This window comes from Typopeltis vanoorti, chromosome 17 (assembly GCF_054136105.1).
Source record: "Typopeltis vanoorti isolate ZY-2024b chromosome 17, IOZ_Tvanoo_1.0, whole genome shotgun sequence".
Taxonomy (NCBI): Eukaryota; Metazoa; Arthropoda; class Arachnida; order Uropygi; family Thelyphonidae; genus Typopeltis; species Typopeltis vanoorti.
In genome coordinates, this window is record NC_143565.1 from 13,580,554 (window position 1) to 13,600,387 (window position 19,834).

The 19,834-nt window shown below is 35.7% G+C and overlaps 1 protein-coding gene across 1 annotated transcript in view; it reads left to right on the forward strand.

Moving 5' to 3' along the window:
• LOC150097167 (kinesin-like protein KIF19) overlaps window positions 1-19,834 on the forward strand; it is a 145,229-nt gene that overhangs the window by 86,526 nt on the left and 38,869 nt on the right. The window contains exons 5-12 of the mRNA XM_090407604.1: window positions 322-458; window positions 1,549-1,674; window positions 1,943-2,143; window positions 2,550-2,628; window positions 2,853-3,034; window positions 4,036-4,189; window positions 10,041-10,119; window positions 12,510-12,587. Coding sequence (XP_090263730.1) covers window positions 322-458; window positions 1,549-1,674; window positions 1,943-2,143; window positions 2,550-2,628; window positions 2,853-3,034; window positions 4,036-4,189; window positions 10,041-10,119; window positions 12,510-12,587 — 1,036 coding nt within the window. The remainder of the gene's footprint in view (window positions 1-321; window positions 459-1,548; window positions 1,675-1,942; window positions 2,144-2,549; window positions 2,629-2,852; window positions 3,035-4,035; window positions 4,190-10,040; window positions 10,120-12,509; window positions 12,588-19,834) is intronic.

The window sequence follows — 19,834 nt, forward strand, 5'->3', positions numbered from 1 at the left end:
TTATCGGTGCACTTGGTGTAACTTCAAAGAGGCTGTCCAACTATTTACAGCAATTAAAAATCAATGAGGTGACTCCATATGACCTACAAAAACAGCATTACTTGGAACAGTTCATATTTTACGACGCTACCTGACGGACTATTCTTAGATTCTTGAGTAGAATCTGAATTGTCCTGAATCACCAGTCAAATTAATTGTAGTTTGACTATCTTGTTTTGACTGTGTATCAATTATGTGAATAAAATAATGATAATAATAAGCCTTGAAATTTGTTTTCAGTGCAAAGAGTATCTTTAAGTAGAGCTGTTTTTCTTTTTTCAGGGTCTGGAAAAACTTACACAATGGTGGGAACCGATGACAATCCAGGAATCATGGTGAGAGCTTTAAAGAATCTGTTCAGAGTGGTGGACAGGAACAAAGACAATAAAAACTACGAAGTCACCATGTCCTATCTGGAGGTTGGTATTCAATGCTAGCGCTACTTGATAATGTTTATTCACTATAAAATGTTATAACTATTATTATTAGTCATTTGTTCTTCAATATTCACTCTAAAATATTGTTACTATTATTATTATTATTATTATTCAGTATTCTTCTGATGTTAGGTAAGGAGAGAAATATCCTCGCCACTGTTTTCTACACCCAAAATAAACATATCTAAATAAAATAATCAATAAATTCATTGCTGCCTTTCTTCATCAGAAAACAAATATACTCCAGAAATTACTCAAACATTAAAAGAAGTTTCCTACATGTAATTACTTCCTAATTGGTAATTACATGTACGTAAATACTTTTAAAAAATGCCTTTAGATAAATAACTGTGAATTAATTGTGTCCGAAGAAGGTATCCACGAAAAAGTAGAGATGACCGCCTATTGAAATATAAACATTAGAGATAGTGAGAAAAGAATTTAAATAATGTACCTCTGAATTGAATTGTAAGGCACTGAATTCATGGTTCATGAATTCAGTGCCTTCAATTGAAATTCAAAAGAGTCTATGTTTATATAAGTACACTTAGTTTTGCTACGAGAGAGAGTTGAAGGAAAGATCTAGGTTCGATTCCCGTCCAAAACGCAAGGAACCTTTGTCTGGTCTCTTTCGACGAAAGGTGAGCTAGCCGGTCTTATAAGGAGATAGGGGTGTTTTTCACCCGGAACCTCGGATTTTTCGTTCCCCAAAACAGGCAAATCGGCCCGTAAACACACTCATCTACAGATATAAGATATGCCTATATCCTCTATAGGATATAGGCATAGGGCTAATCACCTAATCCTCAATACTAGGTTTTCCTAGTTTAGTATAATAGTTAAAGTGGATCATATAAGAAATTAACATTCTAATAAATGTGTGTCGACTAGATTTTGATCTGTTATCAACCGCCTTTGTATAGTCCATTTGTGATTCGTAACTTAAAATACATTAATTTTTGTGACTTAATTCATGAAGCAGTGCTATCACTTAATGTTATTATGGAAGTTACTTCAAAAATGCTTTGAAATTCGTATCACATAATCAACAGTCTCTTCGCATTTTCCTTAGATTTATAATGAGAACATTCGCGATCTTCTGAACCCTCCTTCTGGACATCTAGAGCTTCGAGAAGATGCCAAGGGTAATCACCAAGTTGTAGGCCTTTCCGAAATATCCACGACATCTTCCGAAGAGGTAAGAAAGTTTGCTGTAAAACGCTAGAATCTTTCAAATCTAAAATTGAAAAATCGATATATCTAGAGTAATCTGTATTTGATTAATGATATACTTTTAAATAATGAAAATTAGCCAGAGTTCTTTATATCGTGAAGACAGGGTATGGTGCTGCCATCTATGTGTCACTCGGAGATGTAAAACGTTCTGACAATAGCTTCACATAGAAGTAAAACTGAACTGCAGCGGTGATGTACGATGGCTGTAATGTTTTCATTATTTCATTTAGGTGATGAAGCTACTGACGAAAGGAAACAAACAACGCACCCAAGAGTCAACAGGTGCAAACAAAGCTTCATCCCGTTCCCACGCATTGCTAATGGTGCACGTGAAAAGGAAAAGCCACGTGCGAGACGAAGTACAAGAAATTCGAAACGGTAAACTGTACATGGTGGACTTGGCTGGTTCAGAAAGGGCTGCTCAAACGCAGGTATGACGTCATTCCCAAATATTTTAAGTTCCTTAATATGAATGCAAGTTAGGACAGTTGTACGTGTGTGTGTGTGTGTGTGTGTGTGTGTGTGTGTGTGTGTGTGTGTGTGTGTGTGTGTGTGTGTGTGTGTGTGTGTGTGTGTGTGTGTGTGTGTGTGTGTGTGTGTGTGTGTGTGTGTGTGTGTGTGTGTTCTTAGGTTGGTTTGTCTAATTTCTTAATCAAAAATCGGAGCTTTGGAAAAGAAACAAAACATTATTTGAATTAAATAAACCAATCAAAAATCAAATTTTAAAAATTTTCAAAAAACTCTGGAAAACATTTTCCATATCCGGTACAACATTAATTGTATTTTAAAGATTCCTTTAAAAGGCACGTGCCTAATATTGTAATCCTTTTTTTTCAGAACACCGGGAAGAGGCTTGTGGAAGGTGCTCACATCAATAAGTCGTTGTTAGCTCTTGGAAATTGCATCAATGCCTTAGGTAACTTGTCCTTTAGAACTCTATTAGTCTCTGGCTTAAGTATTTATGATCAGAAACTTGTTTTCCCCCTCTTTTTATATGTTTCACTGTTCTATCTCCCTTTTTTCAATTTTTATAATATTTTTATTTATATCTGTATTATTTTAATCTTTTTTTTTAGCCATTTTACCCGTTACTTATTTAAGTATCATTAAAACTAAATAAATCTACTCTCATCTTTATAGCTGAAGGAAGTTCGAGATACGTCAACTTCCGGGATAGCAAATTAACCCGCCTATTAAAGGAACCACTTTCCGGTAACTGTCAGACTGTGATGATCGCCCACATCAGCCCTGCTGACATCCACTTTGAAGAGTCTCGCAATACTCTCGTATATGCTGATCGTGCCAAAAATATCACTAACAAGGTACCCACCCATTCATTCATTCTTTCCATGTTTTGTTCTGAAATATCGATATTTTTAGGCTTAACTTACCTAAAAGATTGCTGAAATATAACTTTGTCCCATGTCGATGTTTCCAATTTTATTTTAATTAGTCATGATAAAAAAAATAAAATAAATAAAAATTTAAGTATATTTACCTAACCTACGTTTTAGTTAACATTTACGGATAATATTTCATAAGTGCTAACAGTAAACATACCTTTATCAATAATAGTTCGCCAAAAATACACCAGAGTGTGCATCGTTAACTCTTTATATTCTAATATAATTTCAAAGCTGGATATATTATGTGAAGTTCTCTTTATGTCATGTATGAAATATCGTGTTTACGTTAGAAAGAGTGATTTGTTTATTTTGTTTTTATTTCCATTTTATTAGTTTAGTGTATCTTTCATTAATTAATAGAATAATAAAAAGAAAATTATTCTTATTTCATTAATAATAAATCCCGCCGTGGGCATGGATGTTTGTGATTGTCTGTAGAAATACCAGTGGTGATCGGCAGTAGATGGCGTTGGTGTAGTTGCAGTCAGTTGGTGATTGAATGGTGGCGATGGAGTTGTAGAGCTCTCCCTCGATGAGTCCTCTGACTCCCTGGAGGCGTCAAATAATAATAATTAATAAAATCATCTGTTATTTTTTAAATTTATTTATTAAAATTCTTTAATTAAATATAAAATTAATTATTTCTTCATTTTTATTACTTATTTATTTGGCAATAGAAACTGCTTATCTGCTAGGCTATGGCCACCTTTTAAATACTTCCTTTTCCATACAGTCTCAAAAAGGATGTCATTAAATCTCTCTTTCTGTTTTCCATTCTTCTGGATATCAGTATTTCTTCCCCTTCATTTTTTGGCATAAAAACACTCCATATTCATGTTCATGCTAAAAGGTATAATCCATGGATTGTAATCGGAGGCAAAAATGTTTTACAATATATCTTTTGTCTCTATTGTCAGGTAAGAAGCAACATTGCCGATGTCTCTTTCCATGTAGCCCAGTACCAGACCATCATCTCTGAGCTTAGGCAAGAAATTCAAAGGTTAAACCAAAAAATAAAAAAAAAAGATAACACAGGAAATGAAACTACGAGGAATGTGATGGAAGTGGACCGTAAGTAGAGTTCTGATATCGTTTGTTTATATTTTAATCGTTTATTATTATGCAGAAAAATGCATGCTTAATAAAAATGGGGGGGGGGAATAATTTTAATGTGACAAAATGTAAAAAATCAGCTAACGCCTTTTTATTCCAGTTTAGAGAGTAGGCGAGGCCATTTCAGCCCTATCTAACTTTTTTGGAGACTGAGTGGACACTTCAATCTCCACTGGTACCCAATCAGAGATAGCTGCCCCAAGGCTATCACTAATTGAGTGGCACGCAGTGAAGAGAGGCGGCACAACAAGTGCCGCCATCTCGTGGTCCTTAACGCTAACACAAAAATGTAAAAAAAAATAATACTCTAAAATTTTAAATTAAAAAATTTAAAAAAAAAGACCATAATACCAAAATAGCACTTTCTAAGACTCCTTTTCACAGGGTGGTCATGAGTCGAAAGAGTTTAAATATTTAATATTTTTTCGTTATTAATTATTTTTATTCCTTTTTTGTTATGAATTATTCATATAACATTTTAAACTCCTATGGGCCACCCTGAGTAAAAGGGGGGCGGGATCTTGAATTTGGACAAGCAAGGAGTAAAGAATAATTCATTTACATCGTGTCTTCTATTTGTACAAAGAAGTATAAGAGATAAAAATCACTTACAAAAATTCCGATAATATATATAATAAATAATTTTATTTTTTTGTTTTCAATACAACAAACGTAATGAAGAAATGAAATCTTTTATTTATAAAACGTAATTGGACTTAAATAATAACAAAACGTTATCATCAACTGAATGTCAGTTATACCGTATAACAATTTTATAAGGGAGAAATATCCATCGAATTTTATTTCTCAAAGGGTGTGTAGGTGAGGTGGTTTAACCCTAACTATTTTCAAGCCTGGTAAGTAGTTAATCCTCGCCCTTTACTAACAGCCTATACTATCATTGATTTTGAAAGTTTTCTGTGGAGGAGAGCACGCAGATAGCTGCCGCCATCTAGTGGTTCCTAACCCAAACATCATACTCGTATATTACTGTTATCTGAAATAGTGAGTTATTTGGCTGTTTTTCTTAACTTACGGATTAAAACCCCAAATTTCCTGGAGAAAAATTCAATTTGTCTGTGCCAAAGGTCGAATAACTCGGGAATCGGGAGAAAAAAGTCCGTTCCTCAAGTCAGTTTTATAAGAATTATGAATTAATGTGACAAAATGTAAAAAATCAGCTAACGCCTTTTTATTCCAGTATAGAGAGTAGGCGAGGCCGTTTTAGTCCAACTAACTTTTTGGAGACTGAGTGGGCACTTCAATCGCCACTGGTACCCAATCAGAGATAGCTGGCCCAAAGCTATCACTAATTAAGTGGCATTTTAAGTGGAGTATAATAGGTATGTCAGAGACAAATCGGACAGACAAGACTAATATCTTAACATCCAAAATGAAAGAATATTTTACCAGCGAAAAAAGATAGAATACATAAAAATCATAAACATAAAACTGTCAACAAAAAATGGAAAATATAATTCCTAAATGTCAAATCCTTAAAGAAAATAGATGTATATTGTGATCACGAAATTCTATCAGCAAAAATAAAGCTCTAATACAAAACAAATATCCCTAAAGCTTCACACCTCAAAATTAAAAGACTCCAACACACAAAATGCGTTTCAAAAAAAGACCAAGTAAAATAGCCTTAACCCTAGATAACCCAAATAATTCTGAGGTAAACAAAGCGATACTAGATGCAGTGAAACAATCATTAGAGAAAATGGAGAGGCTAATGAGAATAATTGCGTTACTAGTGAAACAGTAAACTTGTGGCATCGAAAGAAAACGATTAAAAGAATAGCTTTTCACTCAGAGAACTTGAATTACTAGAAAACCCTAAAGAGTTAAAAAAATAAAATTGCATCTGAATGTAGAGGAGCTAAATCAAATTGGACGAGTCAAACAAGAAGATATTAGAATACTGCTGGCCATCGTAATACAAAATGAGTATATAACACGATAAAAGAACGTAAATGTAAATCAGATAAGCGAAGTTTTTTTAAAAAAAATTGAAATTTGAATGGACCATTTTAAACGGTTTTAGGGCATTTCGTCCAATTATTTTCGTCCAATGCAAATCTCGTCCCATCCATACATTTCATCTATTACTTTTCTTGTCCAATTCTTCATATTAGTCCAAGAAGTTATAGTAACTTGTGATCATTAATAATAGTCGCAAGACTTTATGCATGGTCCACCGTAACACGCTAGGTTAGGTAAGGTTAGGTTAGGTTGGGTTAGGTTAGGTTAGATTAGTCAGTTGGCATAGTAGTAGATTAGTCAGTTGACACAGGTGACAATAATAGTCAGTTGACATCGATGGGACAAACTGAGATTGGACCAAATATCCTGACGATTGTCGACAAGCACAAAAAAACTTGGATCATCTGCCTTCAAATCTTTTAAACAAATATTTGCCAAAGTTAGCACTGAAAATTATTTTAAAAGAAGACCGTCTAACTCTCCTTTGACAAAAGTGAGGTGACTCTAAAAATATTGAAAATAGGAATGTTTGACGCGATTAGACAAATGAAAATAAGCTCCAGGTAGATGTGGAATACTAATAGAGTTCTGGAAGTGTGGAGGAGAAACAGCAAAGCGCTACTTAGCGCAGTTATTCAACCAAGTCTTAAGTTCTGAAGAAATTTCTAATGATTGTGAATTGTTAAGAATAATTCTCATGCATAAAAAAGACAGAGGAATGTGCAAATTATAGACCAATAACCTTATCAAGTCGCACTTATAAATCATCTATAAGAATTATACATAATGACTTTAAAGCAACTTATGGGCACACTTAAAAGAGCGAATGGAACTGATGCAGTCTATCCTTCCGTTTTACGCCTATACGTAGGCCACGAAGGCTTTCGAAACCAGATCCGACGGAATGCGGTGGTTCATCCTTGTATTATCCAATGTATGTAAATTGCGTGTATTCTTCTGCAAATACTGGGTTTCCTAGAGAGAAAATCCTGCCACCTCCGTATGAGACCGGCTAACTCACTTTCAGTTGAAAATCCTTGATAAAGGTTTTTCATTCCCTAGACAGGATTCGAACTCAGGTCTTTCCAACTAAAGGACATCGTTAAAACCGACTGAGGCTAAGCAGACTCTGTAACGCAGCCACAATCTTTTATGATTATCTTAATTACTGGGGGATAAAAAAACAGAAATCTTTACTTAATAATAAAAATAAATTAGAAATTTTAGAACAAAAATGTACAAAATTACATTATTGACAGGATGGGTGAAGCACTAGTGCTTTTCATATTCCCCTTTATCTGCAATGAGAGTTGTTTGAGAATGGGAGGTTTGTGAGCAGTTAAGCACGCTCGCCCTCTGAGGGCAGTTGTGTTAGCTATGATCAGTTGAGAGAAGAATAGCCTTCGGTCTTTTGTGTTTGTAGTAATCAGTCTCATTGTAATTGACAGCTTGTACGATTCGTGGGTTTGAATGTGAACTTGACTTCACGAAGAAGTTTTCTGCAAGATCACGAAGGGAGGAGATGTATGGAATGCCGGTTTCTCGGTGAATCGGTGAATTTCTGATGAACCACGGTGCATCCAGAATCATCCTAAGGCATTTGTTTTGGATTCTCTGTAATTTCGAAATGTTTGATCCTGAAGTGTGACTCCATGCTGGTGAGGCGTAGGTAATGACTGGACGTATTACCATCCGGTAAAGAAGCAATTTATTATGTAGGTTCAATTTGCTCTTGGTTGATCAGTGGGTAGAGCTGTGCTATTACTTTGGAAGATTTGGAGCCAATGAGATTGATGTGCTTGTTAAAAAGGAGTTTCTTATCCATTAATACCCCAAGATATTTGGTCTCTGATTGCCATGGGATCTTATGACCAAAGAGCAAGATGTCTTCTTTGTTGCAGATCTTTCTTCTTGAAAACACCATGGTTGAGCTTTTGAGGGGGGTTCACTTGAATCCTCCAGTTGGTGAACCAGTTTGTTAGCTCATTGATACTTCCTTGGAGTCTTGTGATTGCTAGGCGAGGGCTGAGCGATCTAGTTAGAATAGCGATGTCGTCGGCATAAAGGGCCGTGGTAGTTGTTCTTGAATTGAGAGGAATATCTGCCATGTAAGCTGTGAAAAGTATTGGGACCAGAAGAGAACCCTGAAGTAATCTCGCCAGGATTTTGCGCCTTGATGACACAATTCCGTTGAGTTTTACTTGCATGTATCTTTCATTAATATATGAATATACGAGTTTCACTAGTTTAATTGGGATATTGTTTTCGATTAGTCTGAAGATAAGGCCTTGATGCCAGACCTTATCAAAGGCCTTGGCAACATCCAAAAATACAGCAGCAGTGTGAAGGTGCCAGTTAAAACCATAAGTGATTTGTTCTGTTAGTCGGCGAATTTGTTGCACCGTGTTGTGAGCATTGCGAAACCCAAATTGCTCATTTGGGATTATTTTCTGTTTGTCCACTGCTGATTGTAGTCTTGATAGGAATGTACAAAATCTTAAAGTTCTTAAAAGAACTGGGCGATGGACTGAGTCCTTGACTCTTTATCCCGTCATCTGAATGAAGAATATCTGTGTGGATGGAGTGTTATTGAGCTAAAAAAGCTCTAATCATGACTGGGTAACGGCAATAGCCAAGCCTCAGTTAAAACTTCATTGGTTACAACATTGCCATTTGTTATTACCCTGGAAGTCCTAAAAAGGACTTTTTTTACTGTGTAAGCTCCAATCGAATGTACAAAATCCTTATCCTTATAAGGACTGGCTTAAAGGGGCGAAGCAAGAATGCTTTTCATCTTCCCCGTTATCTGTAGAGGACAGTGTAGGGATAGGGTGTTATTGAGCTATTAAAGCTCTGATCATGGCAGGAGGGTAACAGCAATAGCCGAGCCTCAGTTAGAACTTCATTGGCTACAGCATTGCCATCCGTTACCCTCCAAGGGTATTGTATTGAATGAATCAATCCACCAATTCGAATGTACAAAATTCTTAAAGTTCTTAAAAGAACTGGGCGATGGACTGAGTCCTTGACTCTTTATCCCTTCATCGGAATGAAGAAAATCTGTGTGGATGGAGTATTATTGAGCTAAAAAGCTCTAGTCATGGCTGGATAACGGCAATAGCCGAGCCTCAGTTAAAACTTCATTGGCTACAGCATTGCCATTTGTTACCCTGGAAGTCCTGAAAAGGACTTTTTTTTTCAGTATCCTCATTCAAATGTACAAAATTATTTAATTGTTAATTTAATATATTTGCTTTATGTGTGAAAAATTTTGGTATGTTGTTAAATTTAACAAACAACCTAAAAATAGAAAATATTATGAAAATAAAGCAGAAAAACAACTTATCTTAGTACATTTAATTAAATTATATAATAAAATCAAAAAAGTTAGCTATAGTTCACTAAGTCGTAATTCAAAGACCGTACATTGAAATATAATCCGTTATTTTATTTATAATGATATAGAAAAAGTGTTTTTTAAAGTCAGTAGTATTAGCATTAAATCCGAAGTAGCAAAATTAGATTTATGCCCTTGGTGGTTTCATATAACTATTCACAATAAAAGCCTTCTATCAAAGTAAATAAAAGAACTGTTCGCTATATATTGCGAACAGTTCAGCCACAAGGGATTATCAGTTATACCAATTTTAATTTCCTTCAAATATTGTCCTGGAATTTGTTTTAAGATATCTGCTGCTAGTCACGGCACAACTCGTAATATAAAAAGAAAATTTTAAAGTGCTGTAATTATTTTTGATAGAATTTTATATCCATTTTCGGGAAGTTTTTGAGCAAACATCTAATAATATTTCCTCTTAAACAGATAAGAAACTCAGTGAAGATGACATGAGGCAGCTGAAGCGAGAATTGATATCTTCTTTCAACGCACAGATGAAAATCAGGTAAGTAAAGAATATCCAAAACACATCCACAAAGCACGCACAAATTAATCTTCTTTCTCTCCCGTAGTCGTAAATGGACCGTTGAGTCATTCATGGCTGGTAGGTGACATTCTTTGTTAGCCTTCTCCAACCATCTCGGTCTCTTGTTCTTGATGTCAGTTGAGAAAGGAAGGAATTTGCCATTTTTTGATGTCATCAGTCCATTTGAATCGAGGTCGGTCCCTAATCCTTGATTCCTGAACGATTCCTTCTAGTGCTTGCTTTGGAATGCCATTAGCCCTCTCCACATGTCCGAACCATTTCATCTGTCTTCTTCTGACGACTGTCAGAATATTTTAACTTTTTTTCTCCCGTCGATTGAATCAGTCAGTTTTCGGACATTTTCATTCGTGAGCTGTATAGTTAATTCTCAAAAGTCTTCTGTAAGTTTTCACTTCAAAAGACAGGAGTCTCCTCTCATCTTCCCTCAATAAAGTCCAGGCCTCGCAACCATACAAGAGGATAGAATTCACCAAGGCGTCAATTAGTCTTAGTCTGGTTGTGATTGCTATTCTGTTATCTCCCCACAATGGTTTTAACTTCTGTAGGGCCACGGTTGCCTTAGCAATTCGGTATTTAATGTCTGTTTTTGAGCGGCCATCTTGACTCAACGTGCTTCCTCGATAAGTGAATTTGTTTACATTCTCAATTTGTTTATTGCCAATTTGTATCTTTAAGATTTCAATGTCTGATTTTGAAGTTATCATTGATTTTTTTTTTTTTTTGGTTTATGTATAATCCATATTTTTTTAATATTCCGAAAACGAGACTGGTTATCTCTTGTAATTCTTCTTCACTTTCTGCCAGAAGATCGATATCTTCAGCGAAATGTAAGTTATTTATTCTTAGTCCGCCAACTACTATTCCAGTGTCATATTCATGGAGAGTCATATTCATCTTCATCTATGACATATTCCAGAAAACAATTAAAAAGAAGAGGGGACAAGATGCATCCCTGTCTTACTCCCCGTTCTGCCTAGAACGATTCACTGCTGTAATTATTAATTTCAATTCTCATATCAGATAAGGAATAAAGAGATTTAATAATCCTAATGATTTTGGTGTCAATACCATAATGTTCTAAAATTTTCCATAATGCCTCGTGCCATATTGAGTCAAAAGCTTTTTGAAGGTCTAAAAAGTTGTGACAGATTATTTTGGTATAGTCTATGTATTTTTCACCTAGTATTGTGTATTGTAAAAATGTGATCGATTGTACTTCTGGACTTCCGGAAACCCGCTTGTTCATCTTATAGTCTGCTTTCTATTTTCTTTTCGATTCTTGACGATAATATTTTTAACAGGATTTTGCTTGGATGACTAATAAGACTTATTGTTCTATAGGCGCTACGTTTATTGCTGTTTCCCTTTTTCAGGAATAGGTATAAGGACAGAATTCCGCCAATCATAAGGCCAAGTCTCTGTGTTCCATACGTCCTGGAATAAATTTAGCATGGTGTCTATGATGATGTCACCTCCTTTGCGTATTAGTTCCACTGACACCATCACTTCCCTGTGATTTTCCTATTTTTGAGGAGCTAACTGCTGCAATGACTTCTTTTAATATCGAATAATCTCCTTCCTCCGAACCTCCTGGAAAAATTCCGTCCAAAATATCGTCAGTCATTTGAGGGTCCTTTTGAAAAAGCTTGGTTGCATAACATTTCCATCTATCTACTATTTTCTGGTTATCCGTGAGAGGAGTTCCATCTTCATCTTCTATGCTCCAATTAATTGCAGTAAAAGGTTTGGTTAACTTATTGATAATTTGAAAAGCACTTTTAGGATTTTTTATTTAATTCCTCTTCTATATTTTTGCATTCATCTTATTATCCATAAGTTTCTAGCATGTTTGATTGCTTTTTTAATAATCTAAGTAATATTTTTATACTGTTCTCTATTATTACCGCTAGTAATATGAGATTTCAAATTTCTTCTTCCGTTGCATAGGTCCAAAATATTTTTGGTTATCCATGGTTTCTTTATTTTCCTTTTGTATCCAAGAATTTCTTCAGCTGTCTCAGTTATCTTTCGTGAGAAGTATTTGGTTTTAGATTCGATTTGTATTTATATAGTGTATTTATTTGGGATCTTTTAATTTTTTTATATTATATCTTTTACTAGTTGATTTTGTAGTTAATATTTCCCTCATTTTCATATTCTCAGTTATGATGACCATATTGTGGTCGCTGCCAATGTCGGCTCCAGGAAATGATCTGGTTCTTGTGAGGTTGATGGAGTTTTTAAATTTGCACAAATTAATACCATCACTCAAACGATTTTACGCTGATTATTAATTAATTTATTGTTATCATGTGACCATGGTAAAGCTCGTTTCCTTTCTTTTGCAGACGAAGACTGATGGAAATTGACAACTTGCTATTGGCTCAAACTATAGAATTTGATAGGCTTAACATCGTTATGAACGAGTAAGTGCTATAACCAAGCCAATGAATATTTAATTCATAACTGTTTTCACCATGCATGACTGTAACACATTCCCGTTCTTAATACACTTCTCTCTAAATGGCTTTGTTATTCATGAAGGACACACGTTATAATTACTACGAACTCATGCATGACTCAAGTAGATTGCCAGAGAGAGATCTCCTGCAGAACACAGTTAACGAAATAAATAGAACCTTATTGATACTTTTAGGCAAAGTTTGTAAGTAAAAAATATGCTTGGAAAAATAATCTTACGATTCACAACTTCGTAGTTTTCTTATGATTATTTTTCAAGCAACACATAAATATTTGTTGCTTGTAATATTTGATTGATAATAATCAGATATAGCATTTAATCAATAATTTGTACATCGCTAAGTTGGAAATGACTATTATTACAATGTATGCGACTCCATATCACTCATTTTGTTTTCAAAGTCCTGATTTATTTACCGGCTTGGTTGCTCAGTGGTCAGTGTATCTGCTCGCCAAACTTCTACAGAAGAGTTTTCAGCAAGAATTATGTAATAAATAATAAAGACAAATGAATAAAAATTAAAAAGAATCAATTTAAAAAAAAAATAATAACATTAGCCCAACTAAGACAGTAATGTACTATATATATATATATATAGAAATTTTTTTTACCTTGGGTATAATTATGTTAAAGATACCAAGCAATTTTATAAGCTAGATTTTTTAATCCTTTTCCCCAAGTAAGCAAACACACAAGTAAGTCAAGTTTGCGGCTGCACGTACTGCAACACCAGGCAACTCGGGGTAAAGTTGGAGCAAGCTCTGAGAACTTTCCTTAGAATTTTCCCTAAATGCAAAGCACATTTTCTTTCCAAGGTAAAAAACCTTCTCTCATCCTCCTATTTTTATTTAATGAGGTCAAAGCACCTTATGGCAACTTGTTTAGGTAAAATATTTATAAGCGCTGTATTACTTCACCCTTGGCATTTCTTAGGTCTGGCTCCCACTGATGAGACTTCAACAAAGGTCGAAACCGGTATGGGTAGTGACCATTACCTTAATGCATAGCATCATACATCTCTGCAAGGAAATGTGCTTTGCATTAAGGGAAAATTCTAAGGAAAGTGATCAGAGCTTACTCCACCTTTGCAAGAGTTGCCTAGTGTTTCACTACGTGCAGTCGCACACTTGACTTACTTGTCTCTTTGCTTAGTTGGGAAAAAGGATTAAAAAACCTAGCTTATAAAATTGCTTGGTATCTTTAACATGTATACATATATATATATGTTATATATATATATATATATATATATACAGGGTGTTCGGGATAAATTTGACATATTTATAATTAATTATATTTTTCCGTAAGTTACATATATTAACACACACTTCTCTTCATTTAAAAGTTTGGACCCTTCTTCATTCATATACAAGATGTCAGAAAGGATGGATAGCTGGAACCCACCTGAATCATGGAAGAGAATAACTTGTATCATGATGATTCGTGCCCCCCATCAAAATAAGGATATTACGACTGCTGCCCAATGCTCCCTGAATACAGTAAAAACAATCAGGCATGAACTAGAGACTTGCAATGGTGACTACGAGGATGTAGCAAGAAGAAAGATCCCTAGCAGACGATCTGATTGCGTTCGTACAGCAGAATTCCTCGCAAATCTGCAGGAACAGGTGTTGAAGAACCCTGGCATTGGAATTCGGGCTTTGTTCGTGGAGTTGCTAACTGTAGTCAAGCCCTGGATAACAAGGGTAGCCAATGGTAGGCCGTATGTATGGCAGCAGGATTCGGCCCCTTGCCACACCTCTGGGAAAAGTCAAAAATGGTTGTCTGAAAATTTCTACGACTTCACCAGTCCAAATGTTTGGCCTCCAAACTCCCCAGACCTTAACCCCATGGATTATTTTGTATGGGGCGCAGTTGAAAAAGACACCAATCGCACTTCCAGTAATACAAAAGCCCAGTTAATGGATAAAATTAAAACAGTTTTTGCGGCCCTTCCCAGGGAGACTGTAGCATCAGCTTGTTCGAGGTTCCGAAGCAGAATTGAAGCTGTGATCGATGCTAATGGTGGTTATTTTGAGTAAATCTTGTTGATAGTATTGTAATTAACTCTGCCTGTAATGTTTTTTTGTCAATTCATTAAATTTAATAGATACAAAGAAGATTTTCTTTTTCCTTACGAAACTGTCAAATTTATCCCGAACACCCTGTATATATATATATTAATTTTACTTAGAAAATGTATGTAAAAAAGAATTTAAATGACTTTATACCGAGAAAGAAAAGTTTAATGTTAAGATACGACTAGTTTCGTTGAAAATTCAACTTCTTCAGGTATCATAGGCAAAGAAGTAAATAAAAAATAACTGAGACATGACAAAATACATTAACAGATCTTGTATAAAACACATAAGTACATTTAAAAACAGGAATATGTGCTTGAATTCCAAATGAAGTTGACTACGTGCGTGAGCTGACACGAGTGCGCCAGTATTGGACAGTGGCAATGTGTGCATCAGAAATATTGTAGCTAAGGCTGTTATTAATATGAGATGAATCAAGCGATATTTCTCTAGATTCAATTATTCTTCTTTCAAGTTCATCATAGCACACATGGATATTAGAAGTTTGTGGCCAGTCTACGAGGTGTGGGCGGCCTTCATCCGAGTTGAACGTGACTAGAGAGAGCGCTGGCCCTGGTTCTGTTGCAAGAAATGTCTCTTTAGTGTTCTTCCACGAGTAAAAGGATGGATTTAGCTGTCTGGCCGTATCTATCAGCTCTCTCTCCCCAAAACTAGCCAAATGCTTCAGAAATTCAACATTAGAACTTGCTTCACTACGTTTCCTAAACTTCGATCCATACTAAGTAGACCTGAAATGAAACATCTTCCTACTCAGTATCCAGGAGTCTATAAGATTTTGTGTGATTGTGGCAAAGAATACTACGGCCAGACAGCTAAGTCCATCATTTTACGTATGGAAGAACACCAAAGAGACATTTCCTACAACAGAAACAGGGTCAGCGCTCTCTCTAGTCGTGTTCTCTTCTGTATCAACTCGGATTAAGGCCGCCAACACCTCGTAGACTGGCCACAAACTTCTAATATCCATGTGTGCTATGATGAACTTGAAAGAAGAATAGTTGAATCTAGAGAAATATCGCTTGATTCATCTCATATTAATAACAGCCTTAGCTACAATATTTCTAATGCACACATTGCCACTGTCCAATACTGGCGCACTCGTGTCAGCTCACGCACGTCGTCAATTTCATTTGGAACTCAAGCAAGCATTCCTGCGTTTAAATGTACTTGTGTGTTTCATACTAGATCTGTTAATGTATTTTATCATGTCTCTGTTATTTTTTATTTAATTCTTTGCCTGTGATACCTGACGAAGTTGAATTTTCAACGAAACTACTACTCGTATCTTAACATCAAACGTTTCTTTCTCCGTATAGAGTCATTTGAAAATTCTTTTTTTACGCGCGCGCGCGCGTGTGTGTGTGTGTGTGTGTGTGTGTGTGTGTGTGTGTGTGTGTGTGTGTGTGTGTGTGTGTGTGTGTGTGTGTGTGTGTGTGTGTGTGTGTGTGTGTGTGTGTGTGTGTGTGTGTGTGTGTGTGTGTGTGTGTGTGTGTGTGTAATGAATAATGATTTAATGATGTCATACAGAATTATTTTACAAAATTCTGTATGACAATTTCCCATACTTTAGGAATAGCAAGAACGTCATTACGGTTTAGATTTGATCTGTGAAGTAGGGCTTCAGCACTTTCTTTATATAAACATTCATGTTTATGTAAAGATCTATGTAAATGTTTGGACTTTTCTCAATGAATCCTATGGTTTGTGTTTTCAACTCCGTGTTGAGCGAGGCCAGATTTCTGCGGTTTGATAAGACGGATGTGGTCTTGATGTTTCGAAATGCGGTTATGAACAGATCTACCTGTCTGTCCATAGTAAGACAATTTACAGGAGCATCGAACCTCGTGAACGCCAGGTAGCAACATAGGTGAGAGTTTGCCTTTAGGAGACGGCAACAAGCTATAGATCTGGTTGATTGGTTGTAGGTAGTAGCAAGTTTGTATTCCTTCATAATTTTTGAAAGACGTTCGGAGATGCCTTTGACATATAGTATGGGAATCCTATGGGCTTGGTCTTGTCTAGGTTGATATGTGTGTGGGAAGTGACTGATGATTTATTGAGTTGTTTTAAGATTTTATCTATTTAGTATGGCTGTATTTGATTGTTTCCATTTATTGGTTCAGAGATTATTCAGAGGAGCAGAATTTGTGTGCTCTGGTTACTAATGGTTTAATGATACCAGATTTTTCAGTTGGATGACGAGCAGAAGAATTGTGAATGCAGCGACCTGAAAATATCGGCTTGTGATAGACAGAAGTGGAGACCGAACCATCTTCTTTTCTTTGGATGTGTAAATCCAGAAAGGAGATACCCTGTGGAGATTCTTTTTCTAGAGTAAATTTTATGCGAGGGTGAAGACGATTTATTTTATCTAGAAACAGGTGTAATTCTTGTTCGGAATGATCCCAGACAGCAAAGACGTCATCGATATATCGTAGCAAAATTTTTGGTTTGAGTTTAAACGTGAAAATGTTTTCTTCAAGGTATTCTAGAAACAGGTTTGCTACGTTTGGTTATAAGGGAGACCCAATTGCTGTTCCTTGCTCTTGCTTGTAAATTTTTTCTTTCCAAGTGAAGTAACGGACGTATTAGCAAATTTGAATAATTCAACAATATCAGATGGAAATTTTTGAGTTAACAAGTGTACTTGTTAACTCCTTGTGGGGAATGTTAGTGAAGAGGGAGACAATGTCGAAGCTAATTAGCATGTCAGTTTCCAATAGTTGAATGTCTCTTATTTTTGCGTGAAACTCTGTGGAATGTTTAATTGATGAGGCTGAGTGCCCTGTGTAAGGACGGAGAACGTTAGATAAAAATCCTGATAACTAGTATGGCCGGCTGCTAATAGAATCCACACGGGTCTGAGTGGAACGTTATTCTTGTGAAGCTTAAGTAATCCGTATATTCTACGAGGTCTAGCATGGTATGTCCTGAGTTTTTTTTTATTGTTTCTTCATCTAAGGAAGTGGTTTCATCAAGTGATTTGTTCAGTTTCTTGAGCTGTCTTTTTGTAGGATCATAATCAAGATTTGCGTAAGTATTTCGATCCCCGAGTAGTAAATTCATTTTTCGGTCGTATGAATTAGTATCTAGAACCACAGTGGTATTTCCCTTGTTAGCTCTGGTGATGATTATGTTTTCAGTACGTTTTAAGGAGATAAGAGCTTTCAATTCTGATGGTGGGATATTTAAGTCCGAAGGTTTGGCATCATAGGAATTGAAACCTGATTATTTTGGCTATTTCGAAACGAAGTCTGTTGGCTTCAATACTGGAAAGATGGCCGATGTTTCTTTCAATGTTGTGTATAAAATCTAAATATGGAAAGGATTTAGGTGAAATGGCAAACTTATGATCTCTTGCTAGAACATTTAATTCATCTTCTGTTAGGGGACGGTTAGATAAGTTGACAACCCATTTTTCGGTCGGTAATTTGTTGGTATTTTTCATAGATCCATTTAACAAATTTAGGAATTTTTATGTAGATGAATATTACTTTTATCAAATGCTTTGAGCCGCGAATTTTTTGAGACACTGTAATCACTTGTGGCAATTCTTGATTTAACGTATTTGACAATTCCGCTTCTAATTCTGTATTTTTTAAATTATTTGTTGACAATTCATGTTTAGAAACTTGTAACTGATTAAGCAGTAAGGAATGGCTTGCTTTCTGATAGATTTTATGAGCACCTGATGATTTGATAACTTCCTTTAGTATAGCAAACGTTGGGATGAGTTTACCGTCGCGTCTGCGCGTTTTCAATAAAGAGATTCGGATCGTAGCTTACCCTATTTCAATTGCAGTTTGTCTAGTAAGTTCGTCTTCTGTGCTGTCAGTTCCTCGTGAAGAAATAATACTTTATTATACAATGAAAACAGACATGCTAATTAGCTTCGACATTGTCGCCCTCTTCACTAACATTCCCCATAAGGAGTTAACAAGTACACTTGTTAACTCAAAAATTTCCGTCTGATATTGCTGAATTATTCAAATTTGCTATTTCGTCTGGTTACTTCACTTGGAAAGAAAATATTTACAAACAAGAGGAAGGAACAGCAATTGGGTCTCCCTTATAACCAAACTTAACAAACCTGTTTCTCGAATACCTTGAAGAAAACATTTTCACGTTTAAACCCAAACCCCAAATTTTGGCTACGATATGTCGATGACATCTCTGCTGTCTGGGGTGATTCCAAACAAGAATTACACCTGTGTGTAGATAAAATAAACCTTCTTCACCCTCGCGTCAAATTTACGCTAGAAAAAGAATCTCCACAGGGTTTTCCCTTTCTGGATTTACACATCCAAAGAAAAGAAGATGGTTCCGTCTCCACTTCTGTCTATCGCAAGCCGACATTTTCAGATCGCTACATTCACAATTCTTCTGCTCATAATCCATCTGAAAAATTTGGCATCATTAAACCATTAGTAACCGGAACACACAAATTCTGCTCCTCTGAATAATCTCTGAACCAATAAATGGAAATAATCAAAAATACAGCCGTACTGAATGGACATAATCTTAAAACAACTCAAGAAATCATCAGTCACTTGCCACACATATCAACCTAGACAAGACCAAGCCCATAGGATTCCCATACCATATGTCAAAGGCATCTCCGAACGTCTTTCAAAAATTATGAAGGAATACAAACTTGCTACTACCTACAAACCCATCAACCAGATCTATAGCTTGTTGTCGTCTCCTAAAGGCAAACTCTCATCTATGTTGCTACCTGGCGTCCAAGAGGTTCCATGCTCCTGTAAATTGTCTTACTATGGACAGACAGGTATAGCGTATATGTTCATATAGTCATATGCACGTATACACATTCCGTATGCGTATATGAACATATACGCATTTCGGAACATCAAGACCATATCCGTCTTATCAAACCGCAGAAATCTTGCCTTGCTCAACAAGGAATTGAAAACCCAAATCATAGGATCCACTGAAAAAGTCTAAACTTTTAAGTAGATCTTTATATAAACATGAACGTTTGTATAAAGAAAGTGCTGAAGCCCTACTTCACAGACTAAATCTAAACCGTAGTGACGTTCTTGCTATTCCTAAAATATAGCGAATCAGG